Raw genomic sequence first — 22,364 nt, 5'->3', positions numbered from 1 at the left:
AATGTTGCAGCTCACAAGAGCCATGACGGTCAACAAACTGGAGGTTTAAGACTCGAGTTTCGCCTTCATTTAGGCTCATCAGTTAGACATATCCAAACTCGGGATCCGAAACCCAAGCCTCTTGTATGCGAGGCAAGCACTCTGCCAACTGAGCAAATGCCCCACACACAAGAAAATCTATTAACACAGATAAAGCAAACTATGGCGAAATCCGACAATGCCACCCAACAATGCCAACCTAGTTGCTAGCTAGGTTGGCATTTTCGGATGGCATTGTCCTAGCTAGTTTAAAATTCCTACTTGTAAGACTTTGGCTCGAGTTATAGTTGGTTGGATTCCCGTGTCTCTTGTTCGAGATGAAGTAGGTCCATTCTGCAGTCGGATTTTGCAGCGGTTTGCTTGATCTGTGTTAGTTAATAGACTTTCTTGTGTGCAGGGCGTTTGCTTAGTTCGCAGAGTGTTTGCCTCGCATGCAAGAGACTTGGGTTTCAGATCCCAAGTTTAGATATGTCTAACTGATGAGCCCAAATGAGGGTGAAACTCGAGTCTTAAACCTCCAGTTTGTTGACCATCATAGCTCTTGTGAGCTGCAATGTTATTTGGCGGTGGAAATAATTATATAATCTTTCACATTCTGAATATATACGCACATACATACTCCAGATTTTGTTGTAGAGTCAAATTGACACTTATCGAGATAAATGCTTCAATTCATTGATAGGAAAATTCTTGCTTGAACAAAGCATATTTATATAATAGATTATCAGAACTCAGATAATGCACTTAACAATCAAAGCATAAAGGAACATCCCAGTCTTTTATGAATCAACTTTCTAGGCTTCTGTCTCAGTTTATGTAGTTTTAACTCAAAACTGATCAGACAGCTGAGCACTAACTACTAAATTCAATATGTTGCTGTGGACAGGATTTGAACCAATGACAGAATATGCAATTGGATTCCAAATCCAATGGGACATTCCCCCACAGGTTCTTCCATCAAAAAGGACATCTTTCAATAAATATGACTTGAAAGGAGAATAAAAGCTCATAGCACTTACTATTTTCTGGATCATCGCCAGACTCTTCTGTTCCAGAAGATGATATATTTGCAGGGTCATCACCTATAGGAAACAAATAAAATACCAATATAGAGATGAGTTTCTAACAAATATCTTCATTTTAGATCTAGAGACAATACAGTTATATGAAGGATCTGAAGCACATTTTAGCCTGATGATTCCCTAATTGCAACAAAAATGAAATGCTCTTAATTCCCATAAATATATTTTCATAACTTTTACCTAGCTTTGCTTGAGCACTTTTGAAGTAAATATTGAAAATTGATACTTAAAGTATCATATCTCAGCATAACATTTTATGTGGATACATGAAATAAGAAAGTTACTTTTAAAATGATTATATCATTTTATAATAATTTATATCTGTTATATCCTGTTTCAACGGTATATAATAATATGACAAAGTACGCCGAGTGGGATGCGTAACAAAAGAAGGTTTATTAGTACTTTGTAATAATACAAATACAAAATGGCTACTTGCTTTTGAAGTTAGATAAATGTCAATGAAGGTAAAGAAAAGGAACTTAGATTGTGAGAGCTAAACACTCATCCCTGGGAAGCTTGGTTAACCGGAGTACACTTGTAGAGTGTCTGACGCGAGACTGCAAAACAAGACAAGACGCCCCCACCTTAAAATGGTAGCTCTTTTATATCTTGTTTCGTATCCGGTTCTATACGTAGTTATGTCCTTTATAACAATATCCAAACCAACTCATCTGGTTTACATCAGCATATGTTTTAATTACATACAAAAATTGATGACCGTATGAGAAACCTCTTCAGGTATTACGCTTCTGAATTTTTGAGATGAGGATTGGTTATTTGTATTATTTGGATTCATTGGACTATTGTTCTCATCTTGAGCGTGATTTTCACAAGGTTTTGTTCAATCACAACAATATATATATATATATATATATATATATATATATATATATATATATATATATAAAATAAAATAAAAATTACAATTAAATTTACCAAAATGATCCAGGATGGTAAAACTAAAGTATATTATAAATATTAAAGAATTAATATTTGTAAAGTAATCTCAACCGGATGTAAAAGCTCGATAAAACCAAATAGGAGATAGAGCTTATACTAGGAGCAAACAGTTAATAAAACATGTTAAAAAACACTTTGAAAAAAGAGTTAAAAACATATTTAATCTGAAAAGGAAACACTTGATAAGTGGATAGTCCTTAATCCACAGAGTTTCGAAGAAATACTTTACTTCCCATCAGAGGGTAGGAATTAGCAAAATGCAGGATCGGATTTTGCATACAAAAGTATTTGATGAAACAACAAGTCAAAGATCTTACTTGATAGCAAAAAGTGGAGCAGAGGGTATATGGTGAAGAAAAAGGTGATTACACGTGAATGGATAATCTGGTGAAAGGTAAATAATCCAATGACGGTATAATCCAAAAATATAACTCCAAGAAAGTTAATTGAGTTTCCATTTGCACAAGTAAAATCCAAGGAAATCACGTAATTGGAAGATGGTCCAAAATAATCCAAAAGGCCGAAATCCATGGAATAATTCACAAATATGTACAAAGAAAAGAAAAGGGGAAAATTCCAATAATATTAATAAAAGAAAAATAAGATATGTTTTTCACACGACTGCCGAGACATAATGTTTTTTAACATGTTTTATTAACTGTTTGCTCCTATATATATATATATATATATATATATTAGTAATAGAGATATTTACAACTAGAAATAAAATAAGTTCAAAGCTCCCAAAATTCGTACTAGAATTGTCTGCAATTACTCATGGCACAGTGGTTAGAGTACTTGAAAAAATCAATTGTAAAAGTGATATTCTCCTGAAGGTTCAATTCTCAGTGTGGGAAATCAAAAAATAGAATTGTGAATTACTTAGGACATCTATTCAGTCATGGCTGACTGAACGAGAGCATGCTACTCCCATGAAGTAAATAAAGGTTTCCGTTTGAAATTCCATCCAAATTCCAAAGTTCGGCAAGATACATCTAAAGAAGGTCGGAGGTTACATCGACTGAAACATTGTAAAAATAACACTCCAAGATGAGAACAGTAGTCCGATGAATCCAAATAGTACAAATGACTTCTTCAGGTTGGATTTTTTCTTTGTATTTTTATTTTTTTATTTTTTAAGAGGAGACCAGGGTTATTAATTTCCTTACTGTTACTTCTGATTCTCATTTCTTCCTATAATGAAACTCATGTGTCCCAATGAGAGTCACTGGCAGTGAGCCCCCTGGGTGAAATAAACCCTGCTTCGATATACCTTCTTCCTTCCTTTTTTCTTTTTTTGACCTACGAGTATTTTTTTAAACTTTCGATGACTTATTATTTAACTAAAAAACAAAAAAAAAAAAACACATTTCATAACTTTTAAGAATTTTTTTTTTTTTTAATAAAACCACAGGAAAACGTTTATTTATTATCATAAAAAAGTACACCAATTGATACCGCCTGATTCCAATTTCTTACAGTGACAAGGCTTACGCTCCCCTGATGAGAGTCACTGGATTGAAACAAAATTATAATTGCCTCAGTCTAGAAGGATTTCTCCTTGGAACTAATGGTTTCAGCATTTTTGATCAAAAGCATTCAATATTATGACTAGGGATATGACAACAGCATATTCTTTTCACTGTTTTGAATCTCGAGTATATATCCGACACAGTTAATCAACAGAGGACCACATCACTCTATATAAAAGTATATAAGATATCAATGGATACACACTCGAGGGTCAAAACAATGAAAAGAATATGCTGTTGTCATAGCCCTAATTATGACCTTCGTCAGCTGCTTCTTCAATAAGATTTTCTCTTACTTTTTGTTGAGCAGAGCGGAGGGATTTGTTTTGGGCAATTACATGTAAACCGTTTGAAAAAAATATTTTACATTTTCATGGGCAAGATCACTTTTCAATATAAATTTAATATTAAAATGATAATAGAATAGTTTCTACATTTTCGAACTGGAAAATCAAAATGTCACCACCATAATTTTCATTTTTTTTCCCCCTGTTTTTAATCAAAATGAGGATTAAAGGGGATGTATCATTTGAAAATTTAAAAAATTTTTTTTAGAGTTTATTCTAGGGAACGCAGTTTTCTCAAGTCTTAAACTAGTGACCGAGTGACAAAAAACATGATGTAAAATTCCATGCAGTTGACTAAGTAAAAGTAACGATAACAAACATTAACAAAGACCACCTAACAATGTAGACATTATCACAAGTCTAAAATAGGATGAATGAGATATCTACAGGGATACTGGTTTCGTCTACTTAACAATCAAACCATTTGCATTGTTGTACTATTACTAATAATAGGCAACATCAATCAAAAATGACAAATCGTTCAAGTTAGGACAGCGAATTTCTTGAGTTAATCTACTTTCCTGGGCAACGCCAAAAAAAAAAACCAGTCAGTACATATAAAAGAAAATGATAGTTTGCATGAAGCATACTAGGTAAATAAGTACGTGAATATTATGAAGGCTGATAACAATGCAAAAAAAAAACAAAAAAAACAGAATGATGAAAGTATGGACAAAAGAAAAGAAAGAAATCAAAGAGATCTTTCCTTTAGATGAATTGAACTTTGGTTTTCTCTTTTAATAAAAGCAGAGTTTCTCATAAAATATCAAAAGATATTCCGCCATCCTGATTTTTATTAATATTAACAGTAAGTCTCATATTTACTGCTATGAAACACCTATTAGAAAATCTATATTTTAATAGGCAAAATGTGTGTGCGTGTGTGTATGTCTGTCAAAAACTTTTCTCAGCTGCATTGGACTGGGTCAAGACTGGTACTATCTGAAAGAGCGATTTCTTGCTCAAATAATATGTAAGAATTAGAATAAAAAACCCACTCAATTATTTCATATAGAAATAAACGTTTATAACAAGGGAGGGTCGGAAAAATCGTTCCTTTTAAACGACTTTGACAAGTACGCATGCGAATCGGGCATTCTTTGTTGAATTGGTTTAAATAAAAAAACATTTTGTTGATAGCATCGTGGGGCAGTGGATAACGAGGTCGGGTTGTAAGCTTTTAGTTTTCACATTCGAGCTCACATAACGGTGGTCTGGGGTTCTTTTTTTAACAGTTTTTTTTTTTTTTAATTTTAACATTACAACAACTTTAAAAGCTTTTTATTTGCAATAAAATTTTTCTTATTTCGAGGCTTACGTAATGTGACTTTTTTTTCTTTTTAAAACAAAACCTGAATTATTTTCAAGTTTTTTCACACCTTTCTCCACCCGGGCTGCGTCTAATTTTTTTTTTTTTTTGGTGGGGGGGGGGAGGTGCTCAATATTCTTACTACACCACATCTCTCCACCCGGGTATCTAAAGATTAATACCTCAAATATTGTCTGATTATTTATTTTCATTCATACTCTGTCACCATTCCAGTTTTCTGCATTGCTATCAACCTTCATAAATACCTATATACAGTAGCATCCAAAACTAAGGGACAACATTTTAAAACTTAATATTTGTTTATGAAAATCTGAAATTTTGACAACTGGTAGTCGTTATCATTCATAATAAACTACTAAAATTTGAATCATTTGCAAAGGATAGAAAAAGAATTATAAAAATTTATTTCTTTTCAAAATAAGAACGTCCAAAAGTAATAGACAAAATTAAGAAAAACAATGTAAACAGCCAAAAAAACAATAAAAACACAAGTACAATCAATATTTAGTAAATCAGCCCTTGCTCTCAATGACAGCTGCACATCTTTGTCTACAAGAACGAATCAGTTCTTGACAATCCTTGATACTAATTTTAGACCATTCTTCTTGAAGCTTCATCTACAAATCCTCTGTGTTAGTGGGATTTCTTTCCATAACTTTCACTCCTAAGGTTTCCAAAGATTTTCTATTGGATTTAAGTCAGACTTTGCAGTGACCAATCCATAATTTCGAAATCCTGCTCGCTAAGGTAACTCATTACCACCTTGGCCTTGTGACATGGGGCATTATCTTGCATGAAGGTAGCCCTATCGAAACCTGAATTCTGTATGATTGGCACATTATCTTGAACAATGCTTTTATAGATTTGCGCGTTTACACGAGTTTGTAATTGGTCCAGAGGCATTGTACCTTGGCTAGAAAACATTCCAAATACCATGACGCTTCCGCCCCCCAACCCCAAACTTGACAGTTTTCTTAGTACACTTTGCACTTAATCTTTCACCAATGCGTCTCTTCACATTGTTTTTTTTTCCATCATTTCCAAATAAATTAAACTTGCTTTCATCACTGAAAAATACTTTTGCCCAATTTTCATATGTCCAAATTACATACCTGTTTGCAAACTCTAATCTCTTCTTATTCTTCGAACTAACAAGTGGTTTCTTCCTTGGGGTTCAATTAAACAGCCCTATTTCTTGCAGTCATCTATACAAAGTCTGTCTTGACACATTAAAACATGAGGTACTATTAATAACTCTTTTAATTTCTGTGCAAAACTTAAAACGGTCCTTTAATGACATATGCTGCATTATTCGATCTTCTCTTGCCAAAGCTTTGCAGGATCTGGTTTTAAAAGCACTATTTTGCCAGTATCATTTTAGGATTTAACAACCCTGCCTACAACATTCTTGGAACGTTTCACTTTCTCTGAAATCTCTCTAATGGTGTGCTTTTCCTTGTGTAGCTTCACAATAGATCCTCTTACAGAGTAATCAAGTTTTTGGCATTTCGCCATGGTGCCGGCTGATGCAACGTTTACAAATGACTAAGTAAGACTTATTCTTTAGAGGAAATCAAAAAATTTGAATATAGCATACTGTTTACATTGTTTTTCTGAATTTTGTCCCTTACTTTTGGAGATTCCTATTTTGAAAATATATAAATAATTGTTATAATTCTTTTTCTATCCTTTGCAAATGATTCAAATTTAAGTATGTTATTATGGATGATAACGACTACCAGTTGTCAAAATTTCAGCTTTTCACAGGTGTTATTTCTAACAAATATTAAGTTTTAAAATTTTGTCTCTTAGTTTTGGACGCTACTGTGTGTGTATATATATATATATATATATAGTCATCCACATACAGTACTGTTTTGCTGTTTCACAGCTCATCAGTGCAGCAAGACAGGCAACTGCCTCAAGCCAGGATCGAAACCCGACCAGCCAAATGATAATCAAAGCTTCTCACCATTGCACTATAAGGCTGCTGCTGTGTGGGTAATGAATTGACGCTGTTTAGACATCGTCCATATGTCTCCGTTTGATTTGTTTACACAAATACGGCAATTTGTACTTAATACGGCAATAATACGTCGCTTAATATGGCAATTTGTATATCACTTCCCAATATGCTCAACCCAAGATAAGGAGCATTATAGTATATATATATATATATATATATATATATATATACACACACACACAAAGTGCCTTCAATAAGTTTCCAGATTTTCGTATGGACACTTTTATTGATAGGATAGGATACACATGAAATTCTAGTCTCCTTTTAAGTAATCTCCTCTGGCTGCAATGCACTTGTTATACCATTCCAACAACTTCGTGAATGACCCCATAGAAGTCCATTTGTGTGAGCGTGTCAATGACACTCGTCACATCCTCTTCATCTCCTCACTTGTCTCATAGCAACAGCCTCTAAGGTTTTCCTTGAGCTTAGGGAATAAGCAAAAGTCACAGGGAGCAAGGTCTGGACTATAGGAAGAGTGAGGAACTGTCTTAATGCCCATCTTGGTGAAATAAACTGTGACAAGGATAGAGTTGTAGACTGGTACGTTTGTGCAAATATTCTGCATCTTCAGTTCCTCATGAATAATTGAGTGTACAGTTCCCACACTGACATCAAACTGTGCATTATTGTTCCTGTAGACACACAACGGCCCTTATCCATGAAATTCTTTATTTAGCGAATTAACTCTGGCGTTCTGACTTTCACACACCTTCCACATCTCTCATCATCCCTCACAGATTCTCTGCCTTCCTTGAATCTCTTACACCACTCAAAAATGGAGGCTTAATCCATCAAGATGCTCCAAAATCAGTTTTAAGCAATCCATACGTTTCTGTGTCATTTTAAAACAGAATTTTATTACATATCGTTCTTCTAAAGTGTCCTCAAGTCCAGATTGCATTTTGGAAATTCACCAGCTATGACAATCAAACTTTAATCGTTCCAGAAGTTGTTTAAATGGTACAAGTGCATTGCAGCCAGAGGAGATTACTTCGAAGGGGACTAGAATTTCATGTGCATCCTATCAATAAATATTCCAATTCCTGCTGTAGCTCTTTATTTGAACCTGGAATCATAAAACTTGGTCAGTCATCTCATAAGATGTATAGTAATAACGTATTGAATTTTCAAGAGTCTACGACTATTTTAAATGCCTGTACAAAAAAAAAAATCTGGAAACTTATTAAATGCACTTCCTACATACATATAAATCTTTTACTTAAGAGTCACTACTTATGAAGGTCCAGACGCCATTCGAGGATAAGAGTTAATGAGTGAACACTGGTGATCAGTAATGGTGGAAATTGGGCAGAAATTAATTATTTACAAGAATGGCTCATAAAAACTTGTTTATATCGGATTGAAAGGGACTATTATAATCAGCTGGTATGCAGCTCCATGGTATTGTATTCCACAGCCGAGCATTTCTAAGAAAGAAGTTTTGCTTATGGAATTTTCATTTAGTTTAGATACATATAGAGAGTAATGGAAATTGTTGGCAGTGGTTGTAACTAGACAAGAGTGTGTATATATATATATATATATATATATATATATATATATATATATATATATATATATATACACACACACACACACACACACACACACACAGAGGGTGACTCCAAAAAACAAAAAAACATAGAAATTATATCTAGAACATATGCTGTAGAATGGAGAAAAAAAGGCCAAAGACCCTAGTGCTTTGATATGATGTTTTGAATGTAATAAACTAGTTATGACCAAAGTTTCATTTCATTTGGACAAAACACTAAGAAACAGGGCCTAATTAGAGTCGGGGTCCGTTCTTTTTGATCAGCTTAAAAGAACACAAAAAGTATAAAAGTTTACAACTTTTCTTTATTTGTTTTCTATTGGTGACGTGCAGGAATACAAAATATTATTATAAAGAAATTAAAAAAAGCTTTTTTTACATGTAGATATTTTCGACCGATCCTTCAGTCTTCATCAGTGCAGTGAAAGTGATGTATATGTATGGGGAAGGAGGAGAAAGGAAGAGGAAGGAGAAGGTATAGCCAGTGAGAAGGTTCCACGTCATTCTTAAATACATATAAGTACGCACATACACACAATACATACACACAATACATATACACATATAAAAGTAAAAGAAAAAATTAAACAGTAAATAAATATGAAGAAACGTTGGCTAATATATATAGTTTCTGAATCCCTGAAACATTGTTTCATGGTAAACAACTGATGATCACTGAAATAACATTAGGACTAATGTGAATTCAAGAAAGCAAATAGGTTCAGCGATTGCAGTAAGTTGACTTACTGGCAAAATAATTTTTTCAACGATAGATTTAAAGAATTATATTTATTTTTTTTATATAGGTTTAAAAGTTAAAGAAACTCCCAAGACTATATATATATATATATATATATATATATATATATATATATATATATGGTGGTCTGTACTTTTTAAGGTTAACACATTTACAGTGTTTTTTTTTTAAATATTAACCAAACAAATAATCCTACATATATGTAAAGAACATTCCTGTACCAGTCGAGACATATTCACCATAATATCACACTCTAAAACATGGCTCAAAGGTTGAAAGTTAAAAATTCCAGCACATCCTTTAAAAAAAAAATCTATTATTGATCATTGACAGTTTTATCAGATTTCATCAATGAGAAATAAAACAAAAACATTGTTTTGAAGTTTCAACATTTTATTTTGAAACGAAAACAAAGCCATATTAGTTTGCCTTTCTCAATTACACATCACAAGAAAGAGGAGAGAGGGAAAGAGGTGGCAAGGAGAGAGAGAGAGAGAGAGAGAGAGAGAGCGAGAGAGAGAGAGAGAGAGAGAGAGAGAGAGAGAGAGAAGAGGACCAACCATAACTTCGTTTCCCATGGAATTCAATTGTTTTGTTTTACCCGCAGTAATTTGGTTATATCACATGAAAGGTTTGAGTTGCAAGAGTCAATATCTCCAGTAAAGAGTAATTTCAGACTGGCGTTCATTCCCAAGGCACCAGAATCAAATCATTTGGCAAATGTGATATAAAATTATGATTGTGATCGGATTTTGAGAGAAAAGCGAAAAAAAAAAAAAAAAAAGGCTTGAACGTAATATCAATTCATATAGCGATTTCAATTTCTAGATAGATGCAAGTAGAAGTAAATGAAGAAAAAAGATATAACTTTCTTTTTTTTTGTTATAAAATACACTGAAATATTTTGTAATTTAATAATCAAAGATTTACTCGTATTAAGTCAAAGGCAAGGATAAAACCATTAATATCTATTGAGAGTGTAATGCTTCCTATACGCGATGCATGGTTGGTTTTATTTGAATAGATGACTATTGGACAAAGGGTTAAATCAATAAATTAACTAAACTTATATCTCTATATTAATAAAATTATGAGACAACTTCATGTGCGTGTGTGTGTGTGCCTTTTTCTCAATTGTGCATAAAGTTGATAATTACACGTTAAATCTTTTTTTTTATTTATTTATTAATCGAATATTTCTTAGAAAAAAAAATGCAAATTGACAGTGGTTTTTAAATATTGACCAAGCAAATAATCCTATAAATATTGCTAAGGCAATTTAAAAAAAAATCCTATTTGCAGCTTCATTCTTCTCTCATTTTCACATGCACATAAAACTGACACTATATAACCAGTTTCTCCTTTTCAGCATTCATAATACTTCGAAGCCAGTCTCTCTATAAGGACTGGTTCTAGGGTTTTTTCATATTTAGAAATTTAGCACCTAAGGCTCTTAGATTCTTTCAATTTCCGAATTAAACATCTATTGCCCTTAGCTTACTATTATTTATAAATTTAGCACCTCTGGTTCTACTTATTGATAAATCAAGCACCTTTGGCTCTTAGATTCTTATTTATAAATTTTCACCTCAGGCTCTAGGTTTCTTGTTATTTATAAAATCTTCGGCTGTCATTTATAAATTTAGCACCTCTGGTTCTTAGCTTCTTGCGATTTATAAATTATACATCTACGTCTTTTAGCTTCCTATTATTTATAAGTTTAGAACCTTGGGCTCTTTACTTATTGATAAATCAAGTGATTATAGCTTTTAGATTCTTATTAATTATAAATCAAGCACTTCTGACTCTTAGATCCTTATTATCTATAAATTTAGCACCTCTGGCTCTTTAAATTTAAGAGTAATAAAACTAAACTCAAATGTATTTATACAATTTAGAAAGAGAAAAGAGAAACGAAAACGAAAGTAAAAAGATTCCCACAATGCCAGGTAGGTAAAACTAATTTGTTAAATAAACTTAATTAAAAATTTTCCACAAACGGATCAATTTAAAAAAAACAAAACTAGTGTGGGTGATAATATGAATGATATTTTAAATACTAAAAATTCTCCACAAACAAATCAATTTAAAAAAAAAAAAAAACGTGTGGGTAATAATATGATATTTTAAATACTAAAATTTTTTCTTTATGTCAGTTAAATTGTAAGGATTTGCCAATATTTAAATTTTTATACCAGATGTATTTTCAGCACCTTTCCAAGTGTCTTATATATTAGGAACCTATGCTGGTTAAGTAGAGATGATCTTAACTAGGATAAATTTCAGCAAGAGTTACATTAAATGCGTCTTGAAATGGTCTGGCAGCGAATGAAGCTGAACCCAGTGCACCTAGTGTGATTTACACAAGAGTTTGGAGGTCAGCTCCCAAGGCAAAAAGAACTTGAAGCAGGTATCGATGCTATAACATAAGAAATCACATCATGTTTTAGACAGACACAGTTTCAACGTAGTTTGCAGTGAAGAAGCATCTGAATTTGACCTGCCGACAATCTAGAAATCTAAGTGAAATTTCCTTGAGATCTATCTATTTGTCGACTATTTTTAGGATTAAGTAAGAAAGTTAAATAAGAAGGAACAAGTTTTAGCCTTTCTTTTATGAGGAATTAGTTTTGGTCTCTCCCCTCATGAATGAACGTTTCTCCCTAATAAAACATTTGAAACTGTCACAATTCTCCCTCGTGTTCTCATACATGAGTTAAATAGCCGATGCAAATATAGAGATCAACGGTCACACACATGGGAAGTGAGAATCAAAGAACGAAGATCAAACCACATGTATGTAGAAGCGACTTTTATTAATTGAGCGGTGGTTCTTGATCGCTCATTGGCGATAACGTACAAGTGCGCATGTTTGTGAAAAGATTATGCAGGTTTGTTTATTTTAACGATTGTTTATGAAAATATTATGAAACTTGGAATTGCAAGGTGCTTTTAACAACTAATAGAAATCTTAACCAAAAAGCATGACTACTCGCTACATCTTTATTATTGGGAGTTATTCTAATGAATACAACATGGAAGTTTAACAAAAGCATCAGTCAGACAGAAAAGTTGCAAATGTGCAGACAAATTGTCACGAAAAAATCTTATGATCATCTATTATATAAATCTCACCTGTCTGTATGCATATATGTATGTTTGTTTGTATGTCTGCCTAAAATATTCGAGAGGTGATGGATTTTCATGAGATCGGTATTGTTTTGAAGCTCAACCCTTCGGACAACAAATATTGAAAAATTGGCTAAAAACATTAATTCCTTCACCCTCAAGTGGGCAGTTTTCTACAAGGAGGGTCGTTTTTTTTTTTTTTTTTGCATCTCAATTTTTGCAAGTCATTGTATCGGTTGGAATGACTTTACTAATTTCAACGTTCCGAACCTCCGGTCGCGTCATGGAGTAGGGGTAAGACGTCAGATTTTCTTTCATTTTCTTTTCTGACTTCATGTCACAGATTCGAGCCTGCCTGCCTGCCTGCCACCACTTTTTTTTTTGCGCTCAACACACACCTCCCAACACCCGGGCAACGCCGAGCATCCAGGCTAGTCATTGCTAGAAGAAAGTTCAGATTAGTAGGATTATTTTTTTGCTTGTTTTTTTTTTTTAATTTATATACAAATGAATCATTACTTATCAAGGCCAAAAGCAACTCAAAGATAATAGTTACTGCGATAGATTGCCAATTGAATCATGAAGAATATTATATTGAAAACGATGGAAGAATAAACTAAATTTGATCATTTACTTTTTTAATATTGGATTTAAATAAATGTCGTAGCCTGCAGGAAAGCAATCTCATGGCAATGTTCCATGATGGAGATGTTCTTAGAAAGAAACTGTTCAAAATTCTATTTGCTGTTAGATACACGGAAGAAAGGAAAATCTTTGTAGTTGTGGTACAAGTCAAGTTCCTGCTGTGAATGTGCAAGAAGCAACTTACATGCCATTAGATATAAACTTCTGAAGAAAACTGTGAAAACAGTTTACACAAGTTATAGACATACTAAGGTTTTAATTTTAGAGGAACTTTAAATTACAAAAGTCTGTTCAAAATATGAGAATGTATTTAATTTTGTGTCATGTACAGGGTGGAATGATAAAATTAATTGTCGCCATAGAAAAGAAGACATGATTCCATTTCCGTTTAATGAAAACGTTTTCTTTTTGTTGCAGACCATCTACTAGTTGGCCAATTGTGTACAATTTCTAAGAGTGATAGCAGCCTTCTATCATCTCTGAAAGTGACAATGTTTAACGAGCAAGATCAGAGATGCACCACTGTACAACTCATGATCTCTACTGATCCAAGGTATGACAACAGGACCATTGCCAGCACCCTCTAAATGCATTGTTAGATTGTCACGAATAACAGACGAACCAAGGGTGATAAAAACAAAGTTTCCAGCTATGGTTATGGTCTTTGGTGTGGTTTCAAGTGAGGGCCACATCATGCCACCTCACATCTTCAAAGTCGGCTTGAAAGTCAATGTCAAAGTGTACCTGGATGTGCTGAAGAGTTTGGTGAAACCCTGATGCAATCAGGTGGCCGCTGGCAGGACTCTGCACTGGCCCAAAAATCTAAAGAGACCGAGGTTTGGCTTCAGAGGGAGTGCTTCTATCACTGATCGCCCTCTTCCTCTAACCTGAACCCACAGGACTACTTCATTTAGTCATATGTCGAGAACATCAACATGACCTTCCACAACACCAAAGCCAGCCTGATCGCTGCCATCTGCCAAGTATTCGCTGAACTCCTGGTGGCGCTTGTGGAAAAAGCATGCTCCCAGTTCTAAACACGTATCAAGGTGGTGATTGAATAGATGTCAACTCTACAAGTTACCTGACTTGACTTTTTCAATAAAAGTTTTATAATAAAGCTGTAGTATTGTTGTCTTAAAGGCAACAACTTAATGATTCCACTCTGTAATTATTGTTTTAATTTCATCAGGTAGAAACTCCCCCAAGACCTGTTTAAAAAGACAAAATGAATATAAACCCTGAGTTGTTAAGGTAAGAAAAACTGATTTTACCCATTTAAAAATGAATTGTTCCGAAATCAAATTACATTTTTAATTTATATAGAATGAGTCATCATTAGGGCTAGGACAACAGCATATTCTTTTCATTGTTTTGACTCTCGAGTGTGTATCCGTTGATATCTTATATGCTTTTATATAGAGCGATGTGGTTCTCGGTTGATTAACTGTGTTTAATTGTGTAGGATATATACTTGAGAGTCATGACAATGACGAGAATATGCTGTTGTCATAACCTTAGTCATTATTTATGAAGGCCAAAAGCTAGTTGTGGATAAGGATTAATGAGATGGATGAATTTATCAGTTGAATGATGAAGAATTACAATGATTAATTAAATGAAACAAGTTCCATTACATATAGGGACAGTTTATAACAAGCATTTGTTAACATTGGATTCGAAGATGATAGTCTTATAGTCAACAGGGAAGCAGTCCTATGGTAATGTATTCCACAGATTGGAAGTTCTTGGAAGAAACTGTCCAGTGAAATTCTGTGATGCTAGACACACTGAGGAAGAAACTAACCAAAAAGTCAAGTCATGTCATTTCCTGTAATTCCTTATTTGAATTAAAAATAAATTCTAAAGCTTGTTATTGGATTTCAACAAGATTGTTCTAACTTAATCAGAACTGCTGAGCTCTGCCAGTGCCAAGACGATCGATAAGGATGATTTTTTTTCTGTATTTAAATAATTAAATAATGAACTCGTTAATCTTTTAAAGAATATTCGGTTCATTTAAATGATTACTATTTGTTTTCCAAACAAAAAAGGGGGGGGAGCATTTTTTCAAATAGCCTCTGCCACTATTTTCTTCTTTTAAATTCTAATATTACCAAGGAATTAGTTTGGTTGTTTCTCCAAGCGTAGCACCCGTTTTCTGGTTGATATTATTTTGGTGAGAGTTTGTATGCTCAAAGTTCTCACTTTCTCCATATACGAGGTGCATTCAATAAGTTTCCAGACTTTTGTATACACGCATTTAAATTTGCCATAGAGGCTTGAAAATTCCAAACTTTATTGCGATACATCTTATCAGATGACTGGCCAATTTTTATGTTTTCAGGTTCAAATGAACAGCTCCAGCAGGAATTGTCACAGCTGCCGAATTTCAAAAATGCAACCTGAATGTGAGGACACGTTAGAAGAACGATATACAATAAAATTCTGTTTTAAACTTGGAAAAAATGTCACAGAAATATATGGAATGCTAAAGACTGATTTAGGACCATCTTACATAAATCATGGATCAGTTTTTGAGTGGCAGGCATAAGAGATTCAAGGAAGGCAGGAAGTCTATGACAGATAGTGAGAGGTGACAATTGAGGAGACAAAAGAGGCTATGACAAAGGTTATTGACATGCTCACACAAGAGGACTTCCATGGGGCCTTCCAGAAGTTGTTGGAATGGTACAACAAGTGCATTGTAGCCGGAAGAGATGACTTTGAAGGGGACTAAAATTTTATGCGTGTACTATCAATAGAAGTCTACATATGAAAAGTCTGGAAACTCATTGAAGCCACATGGTATTTATTTACAAACTAGCTGTTCAGTCCAGCTTTGCTCGGGCCCTATATACTGTTCATAACTTTATGTGCATATATGTTAAAAAGTTTAACTCATGTCCAAGTACCTGCATCTAAAATTTCAAGTATTTAGGCCCCAAATTGGTGGAGGAGTTTGGTAGAGTCTGCAAAGGTCAACTTTTTTAACTTTGACCTCTTGGCAGCGAAAGTTTCACTCAAAAACTGATTAAAAAGCTTGCTGCATGTCTGAATACCCTTTATGTAAAATTTCAAATGTTTAGACCCGAAATTTGCTGAATAATTTGCTAGATACTGCAAAGGTGAAATCTTTTGAACTTGACCCCTTAGTAGCCAAATTTTTGGCCAAAAACCGATTAAAAAGCTTGCCCTATGTCTGAATACACTTTATATAAAATTTCAAATGTTTAGAGCAAAAATTGGATGAGAGGTCAAATGTTTTTTTTTAATTTTGACCTTTTAACATTTGTTTTGGGCTCAAATCAAGTTTGATCCATGTCCAAGGAACCTACATCTAAAATTTCAAGTGTTTAGACCCAAAATTGGCAGAGAAGTTTGGTAGAGTTTTCAAAGGTCAAATCGTTGAACTTTGACCTCTTGACAGCCAAATTTCTGACCAAAAACCGATTAAAATATTTTCCCAATCTTATGTAAAATCTTGAGTCTGTAGACTGAAAATTGGCAGAGTAATTTGGTAGGGAAATGTAGACACACAGACAATTTCACTTTTATAGATATAAGATTTCTACTTGGTTGTTTTACTACATATCAACCCTTTTTGATGGTTTGATGGAGAATTCAGTCACTTTGGTAGAATTTCATTATTACTTCAAATAGTGAATGGTTAAATAGTTGTTCATCATCATCACATCTTATGAATCTGAAGGTTCTATTGTTGGCATTGGTTTCCCTGATATTTTTCTAGTCAGAATTCTTTCTAGAAAGACATTGGGAGTTACAGGGGATCACGTGAAGGTTGTCAACATCCTAAATAAAAGTGATTTTTGTGAAACAAACTGGATTTGAAGCTGGTACACTCAGGTCGTCAATCCGTGTCATTAACCACTAGACCACTATCACCTAGTTATTCCTGATGTATATGACCGAGAGCCATACTAAGGACAGATTCTATGATGACATATAGCAACTAATGAGTACTATACATGTCATACAGTAACTAATATGTAATGAGTAATATTCTCTTGTCAGTCTTGAAGGCCAGAGTGATAATCCTTTCCGCAAAATAAAGATGTTTTTTAGGAAGAAAGAAAAGACAATTTATACTGGATAGGAGACAAATTCCCTAACTATTAGTTGACTCTGAAACGTTTTCAAATGCTAGGAATCAGGAGTCTAAATTCCCCAAATTTTCCAAATCTTAGATGCATAGCTAAATTTCTGGCAACAACTAAATTTAACTTTAAATCATCCCATATGTGCATATCTGAATATATATATATATATATATATATATATATATATATATATATATAAAGGAGATTAGAACAATAGTCTAAAGAGCAGAGTGTATTTTAATTTAATAGTAAAATTACTAGTTTAATTAAAATACAGGGAAAGAAAAAGTGCTCGTTGTAATTTAGATATATAATAAGCTCGATAGGTAAATATTCTAGAGCTAATTTAATATTTAGTAATGTGATTGATAATTTAAAAATCAAATTATAATTAAATTAAAAATCCGTTTCATAAGAAGGAACAACAACAAAATCAATAATTTGTATGATCGTTTCGGAAAACAGTGTTTTTATTGTGGTAGACATCAAGTTATGGACAATAATTTTTACATATAGTGTTTTTAACAAACAAAGTTTCCTCATCAGCAAATATTGGGAAGGGTTTTTATTATATGTAAAAGACACCATAAATAAACCTAGCATTAAAAGTAAGGCAGATGTATCTGCAAAAATTAAAATAAAGGTATGGATTTAACTTGATAAGAAAATTAATATGGGTTAAAGATAGAAATAAAATAGAGTAAAATTATAAATATAAATTTGGTTCAAGTACAATATTATAATAGTATTTTTCGATAAAACTCATAGACACATACACACACACATATACATAAATACATACATATATATGTATATATATATATATATAGATATATATATATAAATACTCACATATACATATATATATATATACATATACAGGGTAGAATGATCAAATTGTTGCTCTAAAGAAAAAAAAACATTACAGCTTTATTTTAAAACTTTTATTAAAAAAATCAATTCAGATAACATGACTATGTGGTTAAGCTGACGTTTTTCATACCTCTGTGGATTATAAAACAAACCAAATAAAAGTTATTCTTTTACTTAACTGCATAATTGGTTTGTGTGTTTTAACTCATTTAAAAGCATGGTCATTGTCGGTCATTCTTTTTTAAAGAATTTATTTTTTTTAAATATTCTTTTCCTGTCGATAATTAAAACTTATGTTTTCTATATAATAACAAAAATAAAATGAATACTTTATGTTCATAAGTTATTTGATGAACATTTTGTTTACATTTTTTTTTTTAAGTGTGTGTCTCGGCACACAAAAATTCTCATGTTTATATGCGGTTGTGACTACTTTTACCGATTCGTGCATAAGTTTTTATCCAATTCTTTCCAAATTTTAGGACAAAATAAATTAGTCTATTCTCTATTAAATAACGTCTGAACACAGTTTGTATCTTTACTTATATTTGTACTACAAAGCCTCAACTTTGAGATGTCCTATTGCGACTCGAACAACAACAAAAATAAATAAAGCTCATTGTCAGTCATTCTTTTTCAAAGAATTACATTTTAAAACATATTCTTTTCTTTTCCATAATTAAAAACTTATGTTTTCTAAATAATAAGAAAAAAAAAATGAATATTTTATGTTCGTAAGTTGATGAACATTTTGTTTATATGAGATTTTTTCTGGCACACAAAAATATTTTCATATGACATGCGTTTGTTACCATTTTTATCGACACATGCATAAAAAACTATTTATCCAATTCTTTTCACATTTTAAGACAAAAGAAATTTATATATTCTCTATTAAATAGCGTTTGAACACAGTTTCTATCTTCAATTACCTTTTTACTAGAAAGCTTCAACTTTGAGATATTCTAACTTTTGACTCGAAAGACGTACACGTTGTGTTCAAATTCTGTAGCAAAGACAATTCTTTTCCCAGATTAGCCAAAATAATTAGAAACGGGCAGGTATTTATGTGAACACGCCACGACTGCTTATTTGCAAAAAGTCATCTACCACCAGCAGACATCCTCCGCTGGCATGTTTCGTCGTTAATAGTTGGATTTGAATAGAGATTTCTTCAAATATACAAATCACAACAAAAATATTAAAATACCATTTTAAAGTAAATTTTATTGTGAATCCAGTTACATAAGTTTTATGGAAAAATGTGATTATTACTGATTTAAAAACTATTACGGTCAAATTAAGTAGCAGTGTGCGCCTTGTCCAGCGTTGAACTTTATGGTGCCTGGTATTGCTACTACAAGCGCAGGAGGAAGCTCGGCGAATACTCAGCAGATGGTGGTGATCAGGCTGGCTTTGGTGTTGTTGGAAGTCATGTTGGTGATGTTCTCGACGTATGACCAAACAAAGTAGTCCAGCAAGTTCAGGTCGGTGGAAGAGGAGGCAGTGAGAGAAGGATACAAAGCCGTGCTAATAACACCATTATGTGGAGTATTGCTTTGTTGCCTACTCGCCAGGTGAGTTTATTCGAGGATGCATCTCCCCCAGTGAATTAAACTAATCTGGAAATTTCTATTGGTTTCGCAAACATTGCTGCAAAGAACTTTCCTTTCTTCCACTTTTTTCCAAGAACACACTTCCACGAAGAAAATTTATTTTCAACAACTTTCTATCAGTGGAATAGATTATTATAGGATTATTTCCCTGCTGACAACAACATGGTCCTCCTTGAACGTCATGTTAACGAATACTTGTGTTATCCTCTTAAGTATTCTAACTCTGCCCACCCAACTGATCATTTCCCCTCATATTATTGTCTATCAACCAAAAAAAAAAAGAAGAAAAACCGGGCAATTGAAGGTTATCAAAAAACAAATGATTGTTGCTGGACTCACAGAAGGATTGTTCATCAAAGATTTACCCATGTAGCTAGAAACGAATCCAAGAACCTTGGCTTCATTCATGAACAATCCCAACACCAAATCCAAAAAAGATAAGGGTATCAGGAGAAACCTTTCAGATCGTGATAGTCGATATATTCGTAGGGTAGTAAACCGAAACCCAAACAGCATAAGTGCTTTCATTTTTGCAAGAGCTGGAATCACTCCAAGATCCAGGCAGGCCCAATGCAATGTGTTGAATGAGATGGCAATGAACATCAAACCTCTTCCAAGGCCTCTATTTAGCAAACAACATAGGGAAAAACGAATGGCTAGGGCACAGAATTACATGAAAATGGATTCTCAATGTGTCCTATTTATGGATGAGATCCGTGCTACTCTTTACGGCCCGGATGGATGGGCCAAAGTTTGGACTCCGAACTGAACTCTGATCCCTTACAGAGTTCATTGCAAACAAGAAAGTAGATGGATTATGTTTTGGGCAAGAAGCATTAGGGATAAGTTGGTTGGATCATTCTGAGTGCCGGAAGGTGTAATGCTTACCAGCAATGCATTAACAGCCTTTTTGAATAAACATTTGTTGCCATGGCTAGATGACCTACCACTGTCACGTCGATTTCAGATGATTTTTATCCATGACAATTCACCATTCCATTCTGCTAGGGTGACTGCAGCCTTCCTTAACTCTATGGTCTACGTTAGAGAAATCCTCATAACCTGTCCACAGTGTTCTCCAGACCATACCCCATTGAACATCTCTGGTCAACATTGAAAAGAGGGGTTTATGAGGGAGAAGAGCAATTTATCAGGCTATCCCATAAGTTCTGTCCGAATTTTATCTTTGTTTTTAATTTTAAATTGAATGAAACTTAAAAAATATTGTGTACATTGTGTCATTTTTTACATTTTTATGTTTAGATGCTTTTTAACTGATTACATTTTTTTTACAGAACAATAAAATTTAAATTTGCTTGATTACAACCCTACTAACATGGAAGTGCCTAAGAATCATTTGGGCCATATAATGCTTTATGAGTTCAAGAAAGGAAATTCAGCAGCCGAAACGGCTAGAAATATTCACTCAGTTTATGGAAAAGAATGTGTGAATGAAAGAAGTTGCAGAAGATGTTTTGCAAAATTCAGAAGTGGAGATTTCACTCTTGAAGATGAAGATTGAATCGGACGTCCAGTTGAGTTTGATAAGTTTCTTGATGCAGCTCTTGAAAAAAATCCTGCTTTATCAGTTGAGGAATTGGCAATAAAACTGAGTTCACACCATACAACTGTTCATCGTCATCTTCAACAACTTAGAAAAATTCCTAAACTTGGAAAATGGGTGCCTCATGAATTATCTGAAAACAATATCAAATCCTGAGTCGACATCTACTCTTCTCTCCATTCTTGCCAAATTGTTTCACATTTTTTTTGGATAGACTTGTGATGAAAGATGGATTTTTTATCGAAATGTTAAATGTCGTAGACAACGGCTTGGTAAAGGGGAAAGACCTCAGCCACAGCTGAAAAGAGAACTTCATGGGAATAAGGTTATTCTTTCAATATGGTGGGATTGCCAAGGAATAATCCAATTCAAATTGTTACCATCTACTGCAACAATTAATGCTCAAATCTACTGCCAGCAATAAGAGTGTTTGAACCAAGCTTTGAAAAAGCTCTGCTCTAGTGAATTGAAAATGGGTGATATTTCATCAGGACAATGTATGATCCCACACAGAAAGAATCACCTCAGAAAAGATCGAAGAACTGGGTTGGGAGAAAATTCCTCATCCACCTTATTCTCCTGACCTTGCTCCTTCAGACTACCATTTGTTTCGCAGTTTACAAAATCATTTGGAAGCAATAGCTTTTGTAATGCAGACAGATGTTGAAACTGACATTTGTGAGTTCTTCGAATGAAAACCAAAATGATTTTACAGTGATGGAATTAATAAGCTAGTTAATAGATGAAAGGAAATCATAGATAATCAGGTAAAGTATATT

General features: G+C 33.4%; 1 protein-coding gene across 2 annotated transcripts in view; it reads right to left on the bottom strand.

Moving 5' to 3' along the window:
• Positions 1-22,364, bottom strand: part of LOC145296015 (uncharacterized) — a 512,151-nt gene that overhangs the window by 428,327 nt on the left and 61,460 nt on the right. Inside the window, exon 5 of one of the 2 annotated variants that reach the window (XM_080142037.1) lies at positions 1,059-1,121. The exons of the other annotated variant lie outside the window; for it this stretch is intronic. Coding sequence (XP_079998163.1) covers positions 1,059-1,121 — 63 coding nt within the window. The remainder of the gene's footprint in view (positions 1-1,058; positions 1,122-22,364) is intronic. 2 annotated transcript variants of the gene reach the window in all.

This window comes from Euprymna scolopes, chromosome 16 (assembly GCF_053919585.1).
Source record: "Euprymna scolopes isolate OS-2025 chromosome 16, ASM5391958v1, whole genome shotgun sequence".
Lineage (NCBI taxonomy): Eukaryota > Metazoa > Mollusca > Cephalopoda > Sepiida > Sepiolidae > Euprymna > Euprymna scolopes.
Note: the sequence above shows the minus strand (reverse complement) of the source record. Positions and strands in the feature narration are given on the sequence as shown.